Source organism: Abramis brama (genome assembly GCF_963993115.1).
Source record: "Abramis brama genome assembly, chromosome: 24".
NCBI lineage: Eukaryota > Metazoa > Chordata > Actinopteri > Cypriniformes > Leuciscidae > Abramis > Abramis brama.
Genome location: NC_139986.1, coordinates 15,886,159 through 15,902,057, shown reverse-complemented (window position 1 = coordinate 15,902,057; position 15,899 = coordinate 15,886,159). Strand labels below are relative to the sequence as shown.

At 37.2% G+C, this 15,899-nt stretch overlaps 1 protein-coding gene across 1 annotated transcript in view; it reads left to right on the top strand.

Annotated features, from left to right (window-relative positions):
• cntnap2a (contactin associated protein 2a) overlaps positions 1-15,899 on the top strand; it is a 401,654-nt gene that overhangs the window by 192,516 nt on the left and 193,239 nt on the right. The window contains exons 5-8 of the mRNA XM_084103264.1: positions 5,549-5,752; positions 6,522-6,706; positions 9,519-9,662; positions 11,971-12,229. Coding sequence (XP_083959390.1) covers positions 5,549-5,752; positions 6,522-6,706; positions 9,519-9,662; positions 11,971-12,229 — 792 coding nt within the window. The remainder of the gene's footprint in view (positions 1-5,548; positions 5,753-6,521; positions 6,707-9,518; positions 9,663-11,970; positions 12,230-15,899) is intronic.

The following is a 15,899-nucleotide window of genomic DNA, read 5'->3' as shown; positions in this document are numbered from 1 at the left end:
ATGATTTGCACAGATATCCACTATTATGCCACCCTGGTGTTCACTAAAACTGAACAGAGAACTGATACTGTGCCCTGTTTAATCAAGCACAGTATTTCTCCAACGTGATGTTTTTGGCTATATATAAATTGAGACAAACAACAGTCTAGGTCACATGAGGACTTCATGTGAGGACTTCAGTATAGATGAAGCAAACTCTGAATCAACATGCACTAATGCTACAATTTTATATATGTCATAATCATTTGTTAACAAAGTATGTATTACTTCAATGAGCTCATTGTTTCTGCCTTAAATTATTACATTGTTTAAATTATTAAACATTTTTGCAAACTGATTTGTATATGTATATTTCTGAAATACATAACTTAGACAGTTACCTCTGATAACAAATCACTCTAAATTGTAATGTGGACTTTCTGTAAAGCTGCTTTGAAACGATGTATTGTGAAAAGCGCTATACAAATAAATGTGAATTGAATTGAATTGAACATTAGTCAAACTGTCTTGTAGAGTGTAGCTTCAGTCAGTTACAAAACACCTGCCTGGAAGTTTCTAGTAATCCTTAAGAACTTGATAAGCTAGATCAGGTGTGTTTATTTAGGGTTGAAGCTAAACTCTGCTTGTGGCCCTCCAGGAACTGAGTTTGACACCCCTAGGTCGTCAGTACTTTTTAATATGTAGTTTCACTTCACTTGTTATTAAATCAATCAGGGCAGTTGTTACCAGGGTCCAAAATTAACTTTTTGCCAAACTTTCCTGTAACGCAGTGAAAGGATCAGGGAAGAAGGAGGCGGGAACCGGCGAACTTTAATAAATAAACACAACAAAAGTAAAAGTGGCAGCTCCTCACAGACGACTGCCACACAAACATAAACAAAACATAACACAAAATAGTCCAAGCCTGGTCCTCTCTCGTCCTTCACTGTCGTCGCTCCTCCTTTTATGCATCTGTGAGATTCTCACATCCTTCGGCCTTCGGCCTCGTCCTGCTTGCCAAACTTCCCATGATGGGTTATGTGGGAGAACACAGGGGGGCGGACAAGTAAATGTACCAGACTCATACCGAATCGTGACCTCAAAACCGAGGTACATACCGAACCGTGACTTAGGGTATTTGTTATGAAAAATAGTAACCTAAAGACATAAATACAAATGCACAAAAACTGCTATAGCTTAATAACAAAAAATACTGCAATTATATTACGTTACTCCTTCAATGTCTACATTAATAATATAAGAAAAATCTATAAGAAAATATCCCACATTTCTGCCACAATTCCATGGTATTAGTTAGTGTTACTACAGTAAATAATGGTAAGTGTTGGCAACTTATCGATTGAAAAGCCTTTTGTCGTTTTGACTCAGGGTTTCTCCTGTTTCCGCACTAGTATTGTTGAGAAAGTGTGCGCTGTTTCATCGGGCTTTAAACTAGTTTAAATCACGAGGGATTTGATTTGTGGTTTGTTTGGGAGAACTCTGCACCGAACTCAAATGCTTCTCTATGGATCTCACAGCAGTGTTTACTGGTCGCATGATTGAGATGGTCAGCGTTCTCAGCGAGTAAATGCTTTCGCTCTAAGCTCACGCTGCGGTGTGTTAAATGTTCCGTGTGGAGCATGGTTCAAATGAGCACCTCTGTTTCGTTCCGCTTTTGGTGTTTTTGCCATTTAATGTTTCTCATGCTCAACAGAAATGCCAGCGCTTATCAGTTATGGTCACCAGTGCGACAGTCTGCAACAAGCATGTGCAGCATTATTTGCGTAGTGCTTTAACATTATATCGAAAACTTAGCGAATTTTTGTTATAATTTTATAGAGGAAAAATATATTGCGATGATTATCGTTAACGTTTTATCACCCTGCCCTACTATGATGTCATCTAAAAAAAGTTATATATTATTATAATTATTAGTATAATGTAAATAATTTGATAATTTAATTAATTTAGAATGTATTTGTGTCCCTTTGACAATTATTTTTTTTTGCATTCGGCAAGTATTAACTTTGAACCGTGGTTACATGTACGTGGTATCTGGTGCAACTTCACAAAACCAACAAGATGAAAAAACAAACAATGTACTGAACACAATGTATGCTACATGTTTGTCCTGTCTTTGCACTGAAGTTGTGGTTACAGGATAAGCTATTATCTTACAGAGACAGCTTTGCTGGATTTTCATTTGTTTGAAAGGTATCAGTCATTGCAAATCATGGATTTAAACAGCAATGCTTTCCAAATGAGCAAATGTCTTTGGAGCTGGAAATGTGAATGTGGCTCACAGGGTAAGCGCCCCCTGTAGGTCACGTTTGTGAATTAATGGCATTAGTCATTCCACTTGCTTCATTGGTATTCTTTTTTCATTTTTTTCAGTCTTTTATTATATTGTAATTTCATTAGCAAAGAGAAAAATTACATCAACTTGCTCTGTTTTCTGAAATGGAGTGTAGCCTTGACAAATTCATCACTTTCATTATATTAAGTGCTGCCAAATTGATCTTGATAACAAATTTCAATTAACACCCCCATAAATTGGTTTGAGAAGTATCATACTCAGTTCTCTCATTACAGTGATGTAATCATCGGTCATTTTACCCCAGACCAGAAGAACCATCTTTATTAATGATTTTTTTTAAATCATGATTCTCAAACTTCTCACTTTTTTCATTTATTCATTTATTTATTTGCGGACAAGATAAAAAATCTAATCAAAATGAGACTGATTAAACTGCAGCATAGTAGACATTTTTCTGTTTTTATACTGCCATTGAAATAATGATAGTGTAAATAAACCTGATGCCTGGCTCTTCTGAATGTTTGTGTTTATGACAAGTATGAATGAAGCCTGGTATATTTAGATACATATTATTCCTCAAGCTGTTTTCTTGCTCGTGAGGAGCCGAGGGGGGTTTGGCTGCACTGATTTTCCTGCTGGTGGATCTGCTCATATTCCTAAGTCATCTCATGCAGGTGATCACTGATGCCGATAAATATGTGCCACCATCCCCAAATGGTTGTTTATGAGAGCATAGGGAGACATAAATACACAATATTCTCACCCTGCTGGAAAATCCAGATTAAACTGGTAGATATGATTTGAAACATTTATTTCTTACTGGTATAAACTGATCATTTGCTGGCTCAAGCTGACCTGTGGGACCTGCAACAAGAACTGTCAAACAGTCAACGGACATCTTTGATGCCATAGTGTCACATCTCGCTGTTTTTCAACGTTTTACACATTTTAGATAACGATATCAAAATCTAATACTTACTAATGCTACTAATAATAATCACATTAACTCCCTTTACATTACACATTAACACATTAACATTGACAACCTTACCTATAACAAACTAGCAACCAGCTAATCACCAGTTAGTGACTAGCTTGAACCTGCTAATCACCACTGTAGTTTACAGCAATTATTGACCAGCATACACAAGCTAATGACCAAACCAATTACTTAAACCAATATATGGCCATCCTAAATCAGCATACACCAGCTAATGACAAGCTTGAATTAGCTAATGACCATATTAAGCTGACAATAGGTAATAACCAGTTTGAAGCAAACTTAAACCAGCTTACACTAGGTAATGACAAGTTTAAACCAGCCAATAACCATCTTAAACCAGCTCACACTATATAGGTGATGATCAGCTTGAACCAGCTAATGACCATCCTAAGCCTGTTTACGCCATCTAATGACCAGCTTTAGCAGCTAATGACCAGGTTAAACCAGCTAATGACCACCTGAAACCTGCTTACACCAGCTAATGACCAGTGTGAACAGCTAATGACCAGTTTAAACCAGGTTACAGAGAGTAATGACCAGCTTAAACAGCTAATGACCAGGTTAAACCAGCTAATGACCACCTTAAACCTGGTTACAACAGGTAATGACCAGTGTGAACAGCTAATGACCAGTTTAAACCAGCTAATGACCATTTTAAATCAGCTTACAGAAGGTAATGACCAGCTTAAACCAGGTAATGACCATCTTAAACCAACTAATGACCAGCCTGAACCAGCTAATGACCATCTTAAACCAGCTAATGACTATCTTTAACCATTTTACACTGACCAGCTTGAACCAAGTAATGACCTTCTCAAACCAGCAAATGAACCAGCTAATGACTAGTTACCATGTGTCCAAAACAATTTTCCCACAGGGACATATTAATATGTACAAAAACACTTTTTCCACCACTCAGTTTCTCTTCAGACATGGAAATGCACTGACTGTTGCGTGAAAATAAATAAGATGTGCAGTAAAGGAATAGAGATAGCCCTTCTCAGAAACCATAGAGGGAAAGAATGGGAGTAAGATAAGCAAGTCCTGCAGTGGAGATGAAGCACAGAATGCGAATGAATGCAGTGCTCTGACCTTGTTGATCGGGCGAGAACGGATGAATGCATTCGTGATGGAGGTGAAGGGGATTGGCAATGTAGAGAGAGAGAGAGAGAGAGAGAGAGACAAGAGGAGTGGTAGAGCAACTGGCCAGACACAGTACACATACTCATGCATTAGTGTAGTAATCAGTCCCCAGCAGGGTGCATGGAGAGAATTGAATTAATTCCACATGCAGATACTCTACACACAGACACACACACACACACACACACACACACAATCACAGTAGACGCTATATACTACAGGCATCCCCTGGTTGTTATGCACATGACAGATTACACAGAACGCATATTCTCACGTGCTTTTTCCATGTAGAGCAATTAACAGTTGTTGTGGAATTTTGTAATTTCCACACACACTACGCATGTATTATTTTTAATATTTATTTAAATAAATATATAGCAATAACCCCCCCCCCCCCCCCCCCCCCCCATATATATATATGGGGGTATTTTTATTGCTGCCATACCAAACCTTTTTAGTCCAAAGTTAATGCATTCACAAGCCTACCGCAAAATCAACACCATCATTTACATTTTAATTAAGCTCAGATCAAACCCAATCAATCTCTCAATAAAGCTAGAGAATAAACACGGCACTTCAATCTTACTGGTGGAAGGGAACACGATCACGTCTGTATTTTCATTTTTCCAGTTTGCTGTAGAGATCTTTCCATAATTACCTGCTCATAATTTTACACGGCTTCAGAATGATATAAAGACAGTCTGCAAAGCAATCAAGTGCCATCAGGAACTGTGAGCTTGTGCAATATATACAAAGGTTATGCGGTTTCAGTGCAGAAGATGAAACCAAGAGAGCGAGCGAGAGACGTAACTTCTGGTATGCATCATTCCGAGCCATGACAGGGATCAAAAATCCTCCTCCACTGCGCAATAAGCAGAAAGGCTTTGTCAGCAGGTAATAGCCAGCTGCAATTTTCTGCCTCCTCACTGTAGTTTATCACCTGATCCCAGCCGCAGTTTATCTGTGAACTTCACCATGCTTTCGCCCAAGCAATCTATAGAACAGTCACTCAACCGATCATTTAGCCAAAAATGGGCATGACATCCAGTCACCTCAGTGGTGCTAATCTCCTTTCCTTCTCCTGTCTTTCTTCCTCCTGTCAACAGGGGCTGATGTGATTAATTTTGACGGGCAGGGGGTGATCTCTTACCGCTTCAAAATGAAGAAGATGAAGATTTTGAAGGACGTGATAGCCCTGAAGTTTAAAGCATCAGAGAGCGAAGGGGTGATTCTGCACGGAGAGGGCCAACAGGGGGACTACATCACACTGGAGTTGAGTAGAGGCCGGCTCCTGCTGCAGATAAACCTCGGTAAAACTGATATGTGTGTGTGCCTTGGTGGGAACTATGTCATTATTGTGCTACTCTAAGTATATCATTATGTCTTCAGCTTATTTATTGACTGTGGTCTTCTATTATTTCATTGATTGTTTGATCCTCATTGATTATTTAAATTATAATCTTATATAATCTTTACTCACCTTCATGTATTTGCCAAACTGTATGACTAACACAACCATTCAAAAGTTTGGGGTCAGTAAGTAAATTATTTTCACAATATTACTGTATATTTGATCAAATAAATGCATCCTTGGTGAGCATATAGACATGAACAAACAAATCTTACCCTAAACTTTTGAATGGTATAGCGTACTTTCTTCTGTAGAACACAAAATAAAAAAGTTCTTTGAAGAATTCTTTTGTCCATATAGTGAAAGTCAATTGGGTCTAAAACAACACTCGTTCCCGTTGACTTTCATTTAATTTTCCACTGAATAAAGAAAGTCATACAGTTTGGAACAACATGAGGGTGAGTAAATGATGACAGAATTTTCATTTTTACGTGAACTATACGTTTAATATCCTATGGACCTGCATTGCAGGAAAACCGATCCGGAGGGAAAATAAATATTGATAGACTGTAAAACACAAAACCCATTATCTTGTGTATCACAAGGACATAAACATCTCAAATGCACTGTGAAGACAGGTTCCTCCCATCAATAAGTATTCTGCAGTGAAGGTGAAGATATTGTATGTTTGATATTAATGACCGTCTCCCATGTCTAATAAACTGTAGGAAGTAATCAGTACGGCTCCATCCTGGGCCATACATCTGTGACCAGCGGCAGTCTGCTGGACGATCATCATTGGCATTCTGTAGTAATTGAGCGCTACAGGAGAAATGTCAATTTCACCCTTGATCAGCATACTCAGCACTTCCGCACCAACGGGGAGTTTGATCACCTTGACCTGGACTATGAGGTACGACTGAGAAAGTGAATGATTTATTGCTCTGAACTTCATTTAACAAGCAGGTGCATTATGGGATGCCTTAGCTCAAAATGCTACTCCCCATAACTGGTAAGTCTTAAAAGTGTATAATTGTCCTTGGAAAAGATTAATCTCACAAAGATAAAACCGCATGAATGCTGTGACAAAGAATTCCCTGCTGATAAAAAGCATGAATTTCCATGGTTTATACTATTTAGTGCTGGTTTGGTGTTATTCTGTTATTTAAACCAACACAACCATGTTTTTCACCAACAAAACTTGGTCATGCTGGTTGAGTAAGTCAGTATTGCTGGTAAAAGTATAGTGCACCTAAATTGAAGATGTTTTTTCAAACCTTTTTGACTTCCTGCATTTTTGAAGATTATCCTCTATGGCAGTGTTTACCAACTACTGTGAAAGGCTGTCAGGTGTGTCATGGAAAATTATTACATGCCAAAAAATAAAATAAAATAAATTAATTAAATGCTACAAAAAAACGTTGCTGAATCAAAACAGTTGGGAAGCTGTTAAGCTCCAAAATGACACAAAGGCACCATAAAGTATCATAAAAGCTGTCCATATGACTTGTGAACTATATAGATCTTCTAAAGTCATATGGTACAGTAGCTTTGTGTGGGAACAGGCTGAAATGTAAGTCATTATTTAGTAAAAATCTTGCCAGACGTGATTTGTCTGACAGTGAAAAATTACATTTTGGTCTGTTCCTTAAACAAAGTGCCAGTTTGTTAATACTGTATGGCTTCAGAAGACATGGAATAGAATACAAAAAACACTTTTATGGTACTTTGCAACACAGTCTCACTCCTAACTCATCACATATTGATGCTTGGTCAGAACCCCTCCGTGTCACTTTTTAACGCACAGGGTACCCCTTTAGCATAATTTTTCGATGTGCAGGGTACTCCATTTCTTTCAATGAGAAACCTTTGATGTTACACACAGACGCGATGGGCATGGAAATTTTATCGTCATGATGAAATTATATATTGGGGTTTATTTTGCAATTATGACATATATGTTGGGGTGTGATTTTCAATGTAATCAGCTAGAATCATATTTACATTTATTTTACTATTTTATTTACAGTGTTTAGACATGTTTGAGAATGTAACCCAACCCCTATCAATAAAACTACCCATTTGTGTATTATATAATATAAAACACAGGATATATCAGGCAGATACGACTACAACCACAATTTATTTAAAAGTACAATATTCCAAGTGTTCCGACCAAACGATTGATTTGTGTGAGGAACAGACTCAAAAGCGATCACCGTCTCCGTCCATCGTCAAGCTCAGATCCTCTGCTCACATTAAGAAAAAGCATTACGTCAGCTTTGATTGTGAAATGGCATTGGGTGTAGTTTGGGTGTATTTTTTAAATGAGATATCACTGACCTGGATCATTTTCAGCGATTAAAACCTTAAGTTCCACTCTGTTCTTCATATAAAGTAATTGTATGGCTTCAGAAGACTTGGAACGCAACACGAGTGGTTTGTAATGCGTTTATACTGTTTTGGGGTCAATTTTTGCAATACATATCTTTGACTGTACTTGTATTTGCCTGTTACGTGTTCGTTGAGAAGTGGGTAGGTTTAGGGTGGGGTTAGGTGCTCCAAACTATATATATAAAATATATATATATATATTTATACAAATATTTTCTTATTTACAAATGCAAAGAATTAAATGCGTCTTAATTTGACGCAGATGGCAAGCAACTGAAAGCAATGGAGTACACTGTTCTGTAATTATCTGTATTATTCCGGTCACACTGCATGCGTCACCCAATCCAGAGATCTCAAGCTCAAAGCCGTGATGTCAAACCAAGACACTTTGTCCCAGGGAGGTTCTCACTGTGTTTGCAGTGGGATTTTTATCCCTTGTTATTCTTTTCAGCACAGAGCGTCTGAATCCGCTTCTCCACACAGGATTAATCCACACTAATAATATGTAGCAGGGTATTACTGTTATCAAACAGAAATTATGCACATTAACAAGCACTGTAGAGGAATGTATAAGAAATTGATTTTCAGCTACGTAAAGAATATGGTGTGAGAGCAAATCCTTATCTATTCAATTGAGCTCAGACGCTCCTGTTGCCATTGAATGCTACAGGGCTAGTTACAGCTCAGTTGGTCTGAGACAAATTGACCCCAATTAAAGTGAAAGTGTCTGATTAATTGAGCCAAGAATGGATCCAAACCAGTGTGTCGTTTTCTGCTGGAGCGCAGACTGCATTTACAAACAATTGCATTTATCGACTATTGTGTTGAATCACTTGTTGATCATTTACTAATGCATAATCCCATTACAAAATAGTATTTTGCTTCGTAGTTTCATCAACCAGCAAGGAAAGTAGTTACTAATTAAACAATCTTAATTTAAAACTAAATATAAAATAATTATTTATTATTAAGGTAAATATTAATAAATAAATATCTTTATCTGGATAATTTACAGGTTTTTTGCACTGCCATTTCACCAACATGCATGCCATTTGTTTATAGACTAATTTGCTTTGACAAAAAAAAAAAATTATAATAATAAATTTAACCTAGATGTGCAAAATTTACTCTTACATCCAAAAACACATTTTCTAATGTAATTTTTTTTAAAAATGTGCATGGTTTATTGGTTAAGGAGGTGACTTGGCTTACCCACTGGCACATCTTACCCCACACTCTGTATATATTGTTGTGTTGAACTTGGTGGGTTGAAATGCTTTGATTCAGTTTTTCTGGCTTATGTCTCTAAGAAGTCTGATTTCTCCATGCAGCTGACTTTTGGAGGGATGCCTTATTCTGGGAAGCCAGTCTCAGGAGGTAGAAGAAACTTCAAAGGCTGCATGGAGAGCATCAACTACAATGGAGAGAACATCACTGACCTGGCCAGAAGAAAGAAACTTGACACCTCCAGCTTTGTGAGTCAATTCCCTTTTCAATCAACACCACGGACCATATCTGACTGATCAGAGTTTGATTTTGACTGCATTCAACTTTCTTGTTTATGACAGTTCATATATGCATATTTAATGTTTGGCTTGTTTTTGCCTGGAGGTTTTTGTGGAGGTGTATGACCATGAAGAGATGTGCAAGGTTGACACTTCAGAATGTGTAGTGGTTCAGACGTGATATTGATGGAGCTTGCATTAAAAACCTCATATCTTCTGTATGCTGTATGGTTCCGTTTAATTTGTTACAACATGCTGATGGGAATGTTAATCATCTATGCGGATTTGATGACTGTTGTCAGCACTGATAATAATCTAATTTCCACTGCCTGTGATATTACAAAGAATGCTATAATTGCACATCATATCCGATAAGCATATCATTGTTCTGTGATTCATTAATGGAACCACAAACATAAAGAGACACAATGCTTTTTTACTGATACATAAAATTGTATCTCTGCCGTACAGTTACACCAGCACATCATGTCATAGAACATCAGTCAAGCATTATGGTAAATCGCAATATATTTGGTTCAGATTAACATATTTTTGTTCTAGAGATTTTGATTTTGACAATTAAACCAATCATGCTTGTACTGTATTTTAGAAGGCAAAAATTTTACTTAATTGTCATAATTTACTTGTACCCATGTCGTTCCAAACCTGAATGACTTTCTTTCTCTGCACAAAAAGTCAATGAACGTCAATGTGGTCCAAAACAGCATTGGACCTATTATTGACTTTCATTGTATGGACAAAAACCACTGAGACATTTTCCAAAATATCTTTTTTTGTGTTCCACAGAAGTAATTAAGTCATACAGGCTTGGAACCAGATGAGGATGAGTAAATGATGACAACATTTTCATTTTTGGTTAAACTATCCCTTTAATAGCGTGTAAATAGCAAAGTTCTCCTTGCAAATTTGACATGTGTCCACAGGCTCTGAATTATTATTCATGTCTGAAGGATTAAATTCAAGGTTGATGAAACACATCGCATGGGCGGAGGTTCTCTTATGAAGCTCTGAGAAAGGCTGAGTGCACTTTTCTATTTCATTGTGATGAGACTGATTAAGTTCTCTATATTTGAAATAAGGCTGAAGTGCATTCGGTGCCTCCAAATTACCATTTAGAAGGACGTAGAGCTGGAGAGTTATGAATAAAAGCCCTCGTCGTTGTTTCCATGCACCCCTTTTCCAGCTTAAGGTTCAGAAATCAAAGGCGTGGTTGAGAACATGCTGTAGCAGCACTTTGAGAGATCTTTCTTTAAGCCCATGTTCCACATGAAAGGTCCTCAACCATTTCAGACTCAGATTTATTTTCTAGTCACTTTATTTTGCAGCCTTGTAAGTGTAGTAAAGATGTTGCATTTGAGAAATACATTATACAGTGTGTTGTGTTGAATTTGCTGTTGAACAGAGACATATATTTTTGCAAGAAAAACAGCTGATCTAAGGTTCTTTGCTGGGGCCGGTTTCACAAAGATAGACTTTGACTATGGCTTAGATATAGTAGATAGTCAGACTTCAGATAGACATCTAAATCAGACCGTTGCACAAAGCACTTAAGACTCTGACTATCTTAAGTAGGACTACACTGCAATGCATTCTGGGTAAAATAAGACACTTTTCAAAACAAAAAACATGGTGGATCGAGTAAGCGCATTCAACCGCTCAGTGCAGTTTACCCCAGCGGAAAATATGTGTTTGTTGGAGGAGTATAACAGTTACAAGGACATTTTACTTGGGAAATTTAGTGGAGAATGTAGTAACAAGAAGAAATGTTTAAATTATGAGCCATTTTCCCTTTTCTTTTGGCTGTTTGTAATGTAACTGATTGTTACTGCTGGTTGCCAAGGTAAAATAGTCTTAGACCTAAGTTAGCCTGGGGGTAAGGTGTCTAATTTTTTTGGTCGAAATTAAGTCAGTCTTTATTTTTGTGAAACAGTCTAACTTGCATTAGACTAGTCTATGAACAAATTTTAGACTTGTCTAACACTATAGACCGGTCTAAAATAGCTTTGTGAAACCGGCCCCTGGTCTTACCTGGTTTAAAAAGGTCTAAAACTTCTAACGCCCCTTTAAAAGCCTAAAAATGGACCAGCATAACTAGCTTGGCCATGTTGGGAGACCTGATTTATTTGTGATTTATAAGTGATATCAGGTTTGATACATGCTATAAAGAAAACAGTTGTTTTACCAATTACATCTCACCGTCTACACTCTAAACAGCATAAATGGCTTTTAAGTGTTTTGTATCCTGCCTTAATTTCAGCGCAACCTGACGTTCTCCTGCGTGGACACACACACGTTCCCCGTCTTCTTCAATGGCACAAGCTTTCTGCAGCTGCCGGGGAGGAGGGACCACAATATGGTGTCTGTGGGATTCCAGTTCCGTTCCTGGAACCCCAGCGGCCTGCTCCTGTTCAGCTCCTTGGCAGATGGAATGCTGGAATTGGCTCTGAACGATGGAAAAGTCACAGCGCACATTAACGTCACCCAGCAGAAGAACATGCGGGTGGACATTGCATCAGGTGAGCTGACATTCTTCCCCCACGCAGACGCAGTGGCTCTTACATAGAGATCTCATAAGGTTTCATCAGCCTCTTTTTTTTAACTGTTGTTTTTCTAGCAAAGTAGCACCTAGTTGATAAATTACTTAATGTTTCAATTTTGTATGTTTAAATACTGTATGATCAATCAGCACCAGTTGTAGCTATGGTAAAGTTGCATCATGTTCCAGAGTTAAACTTTAATGCTCAGGTTTGTCCTTTATAGCTTAAAGTCAACATGATTTTGCATACACAATTAATTTAATTCTATACATTTTTGAGTGAAATAGGAATGAGAAAAAAAAAAACCGCACAGGATCTCATTGCATCCATCAGAATTTGATTTCAACAGGATTGTGAAAAGCCGTTCCATATCAGGGTGGACAAGCACAGCTAGCAGATTGTTATCTCTATGACAGTGATGGAAGGATGTAGGAGTGGAATTATAAGAGAGCTTGGTTTTGGATGTTAAAAAAAAATCATGAATTGATTATATATACATACATACATACATACATACATACATACATACATACATACAGACAGATAGACGGACAGATAGACAGATAGATAGATAGATAGATTGATAGATAGATAGATAGATAGATAGATAGATAGATAGATAGATAGATAGATAGATAGATAGATAGATAGATAGATAGATAGATAGATAGATAGATAGATAGATAGATAGATAGATAGATAGATAGATAGATAGACATGGTTGGACACTGTTGATGTACATTATTAAATTACTGTATAAAATAGGGTATTTTTTAGGTATAAACTTTGTCTCTTCAAAGTATCTTCAAATGTAATGTTGATAACATAGCCCTGAACATTTGGTCTTGGAAGAATTGGATGAGAAATGCATTCATATTTCAAATGAGTTCATATTGAAATCTCATCACTGTCTAGAAGAAACAATTGAGATTTTAAAGAGTCTAGCCTTCATGTTAATGAAATTGTCCTTTTTTGTTGATGTAAGATGTGTCTTTGTCAGTCTATAAAGGAGCATTAGTCCAAAGACATCTATAGGCATTCTGGACACACTCGCCAAACTCCTGTGCTAATAGGCCATTAGGAGAAAGGGTAGTTATTCTTACATTGTTAACCTCAAGGCTAATTGGGCTCCGCCTCTATGGAATACTTTATCTCTTTTAAGAAAAGCAAATTGACTCCACATTGAACTACAGCATGGAAGAGTCAGGTAATAACTTGATGAAGTTCCATGCATAGTAAGTGCTCAGTGACAGCTGTGAGATTAATTTTGTGGTTTGACCTAATCTAAAAGGTCTACACGATCTGAAATTTCGATCCTGTTTCAGACTTCAGCATGTTATTGGATTTACTGGATCAATTGTGGATTTTATCAATGGAAGAATTTATGTGGGGTGTCACTTATTCTTCTGTACTACAGAGAAAAGTACTACGGTAACCATAGCACTATAATTAGTCAGGTTGAGTGAACCAATTTGTTGACTAATAGATCATATGATGTAAAAAAAAAACTCCCACTTGGAATTTTTTTTTTTTTTTCATTGAATATCAATGAATCATATGACTCTACCACACATGATTTTCATTTTCAATTAAAGCCAATCAAATTCTTTAAGATTCCATATTTGAACCTCTAATATATTTTTCGATATAAGTTTAGACAGGTTTATACATGTGGTTGCATGACAGGGCTTTTCTTGTTAATCTGACATGGGGTAGGCCTATTAGAATACAAATTGAGTATAGTTTTAAGATCTTTGATTTTTTCCTTCATCTGCAGAGAATTTTGAAGTTGAAGAAATCGTTCATAAGCATCTTTTGTTTGGAAATTGCACTACACTGATTGCGCTGTATGTTTTTGATCCACTAAAAAATGGCTTATTAAGAGTCATTCGTTCAGGAATCAGAATATATTGATTGTGCTGAATGATTTTGGTCCACTAGAAAGATCAGTCATTCTTTCAGGTATCAGACTACTGTACACTGATTGCCTTGTAATTTTTTTTATTCACTAAAAGAAACTATTCATAAGAATCATTCTTTCAGGAATCACACAACACTAGCTGTGTCCCAATTCAGAGGCTGCTTCCCTCGAAGGACACAGACTTTAAAGGCCACAACTTCGAAAGTCCTTGAAGGTCTAAGTGAGCGTTGCTAAATGGGACGGTCTAGCCTACGGAGGATTGCTCTTGTCACTTAGCAACTGTGACAGCCATCGTTGACAGGTGGCAAAAACGTTTGCACTGGACTTTTATGAAAGTTATAATTAACCGTCTGAAAACAAAACAGGCTTCACAACCTGTCTAATGTGTTCACCTTGGTCCATTTATGTACATAATAAAGAGAATAAACTTTCTATAAAATCACATCTTCGTAAGTTACAAGTCAACATTTGATCAGCTTTAATCTTTTACATTTGTATCAGTAAATTGGTGCCTTAAATTAAGTACAATCAATATGGATGTTAAGTAATTTCAACTTAAATTACATTAAACTGAATTGAGTTGAATTTTGTTTAACAAAAAAGTTGAAAATTGCTTAACTTAATTTGATGAGTAAAAGCAAAGACTATAGAATAACACAAGACGCGTCTCTCGTATTGTTTTGAATGGGGAAAAGTGCATCGCTCAATATGGCGGAATAAGTCCCACCTTCTAAATAAGAGCCAATCGCCGATTGGTAAAGTCATCACGTCACTGCAGCTGCCGTTAGAAGCTCCGGTTCCTATGGAAACAGTCAGACACGCGCTTTCACTGTGCTTGCGCATTAGCTTGATCCAGCCTGAATAATGTCATTTTCTGTCATGATTCGAGCGGTTAGAAACAACATTTATGAGACAGCTGTTGTCAGATTTCATTGCTGATTTCAAATATGAAATTTAATCGTAAGCTTGGCGAACAGTTTTGGAGAATTTGATGTTTCTTCATTCAGAGAGATAGAAGCTGCACTTGCATGTCCAAGAGGCGTTTCAAAGATGGCCGCAGAGTGAAATGACTTGTCTTACAGGGACTTTGGTAAAAGCAATGTAAAAACTTATGTTGTCATAACTTATTGATCATACAATTTTTACAGTGGTGATATTCAAGTAAGTTGAAACCTAATACTTACATTTAAAAGTGAAATCCAGCATTTTCACAAAAAAACGAATAAATCCAGTCATCACCGACACGCGAATCTTGGGATAGGCTAGGCTGCGAGGATTCCCCTTTTCTATCCTTCGCGGCCCAGGAAACCAAGAATGGATTTGTAGGCTGCATTTTGGAGCCTTCGAATTGGGACAGCCTTGGGACAGCCTCCGTTGTGCCACTATGATGCATTCAGCCTTCGAATGCAGCCACTGAATTGGGCAGCCTCTGAATTTTTGATCTACTAAAAGGAACTGTTCATAAAAGTTCGGAGTACATTGATTGTGCTGTATGTTTTTGAAGAGAACCATTGGGAATCGGAATGCACTGATCTCTGTTTTACGCTGTAGATTCAATAGTGGTGTTGTGGTGCCATTGAGTAAGTATTGCAGGAAACTGCATTTTACTACAATAATTTGTCCCCATCAGCAAAAGTATGCACTTGTGAGAACCGTTAATTGAACCACACATTATTCGGTTCAGTTAAAAACATCAAGTGCCGGAAATAAAGCTATCCTTCCCGTAAT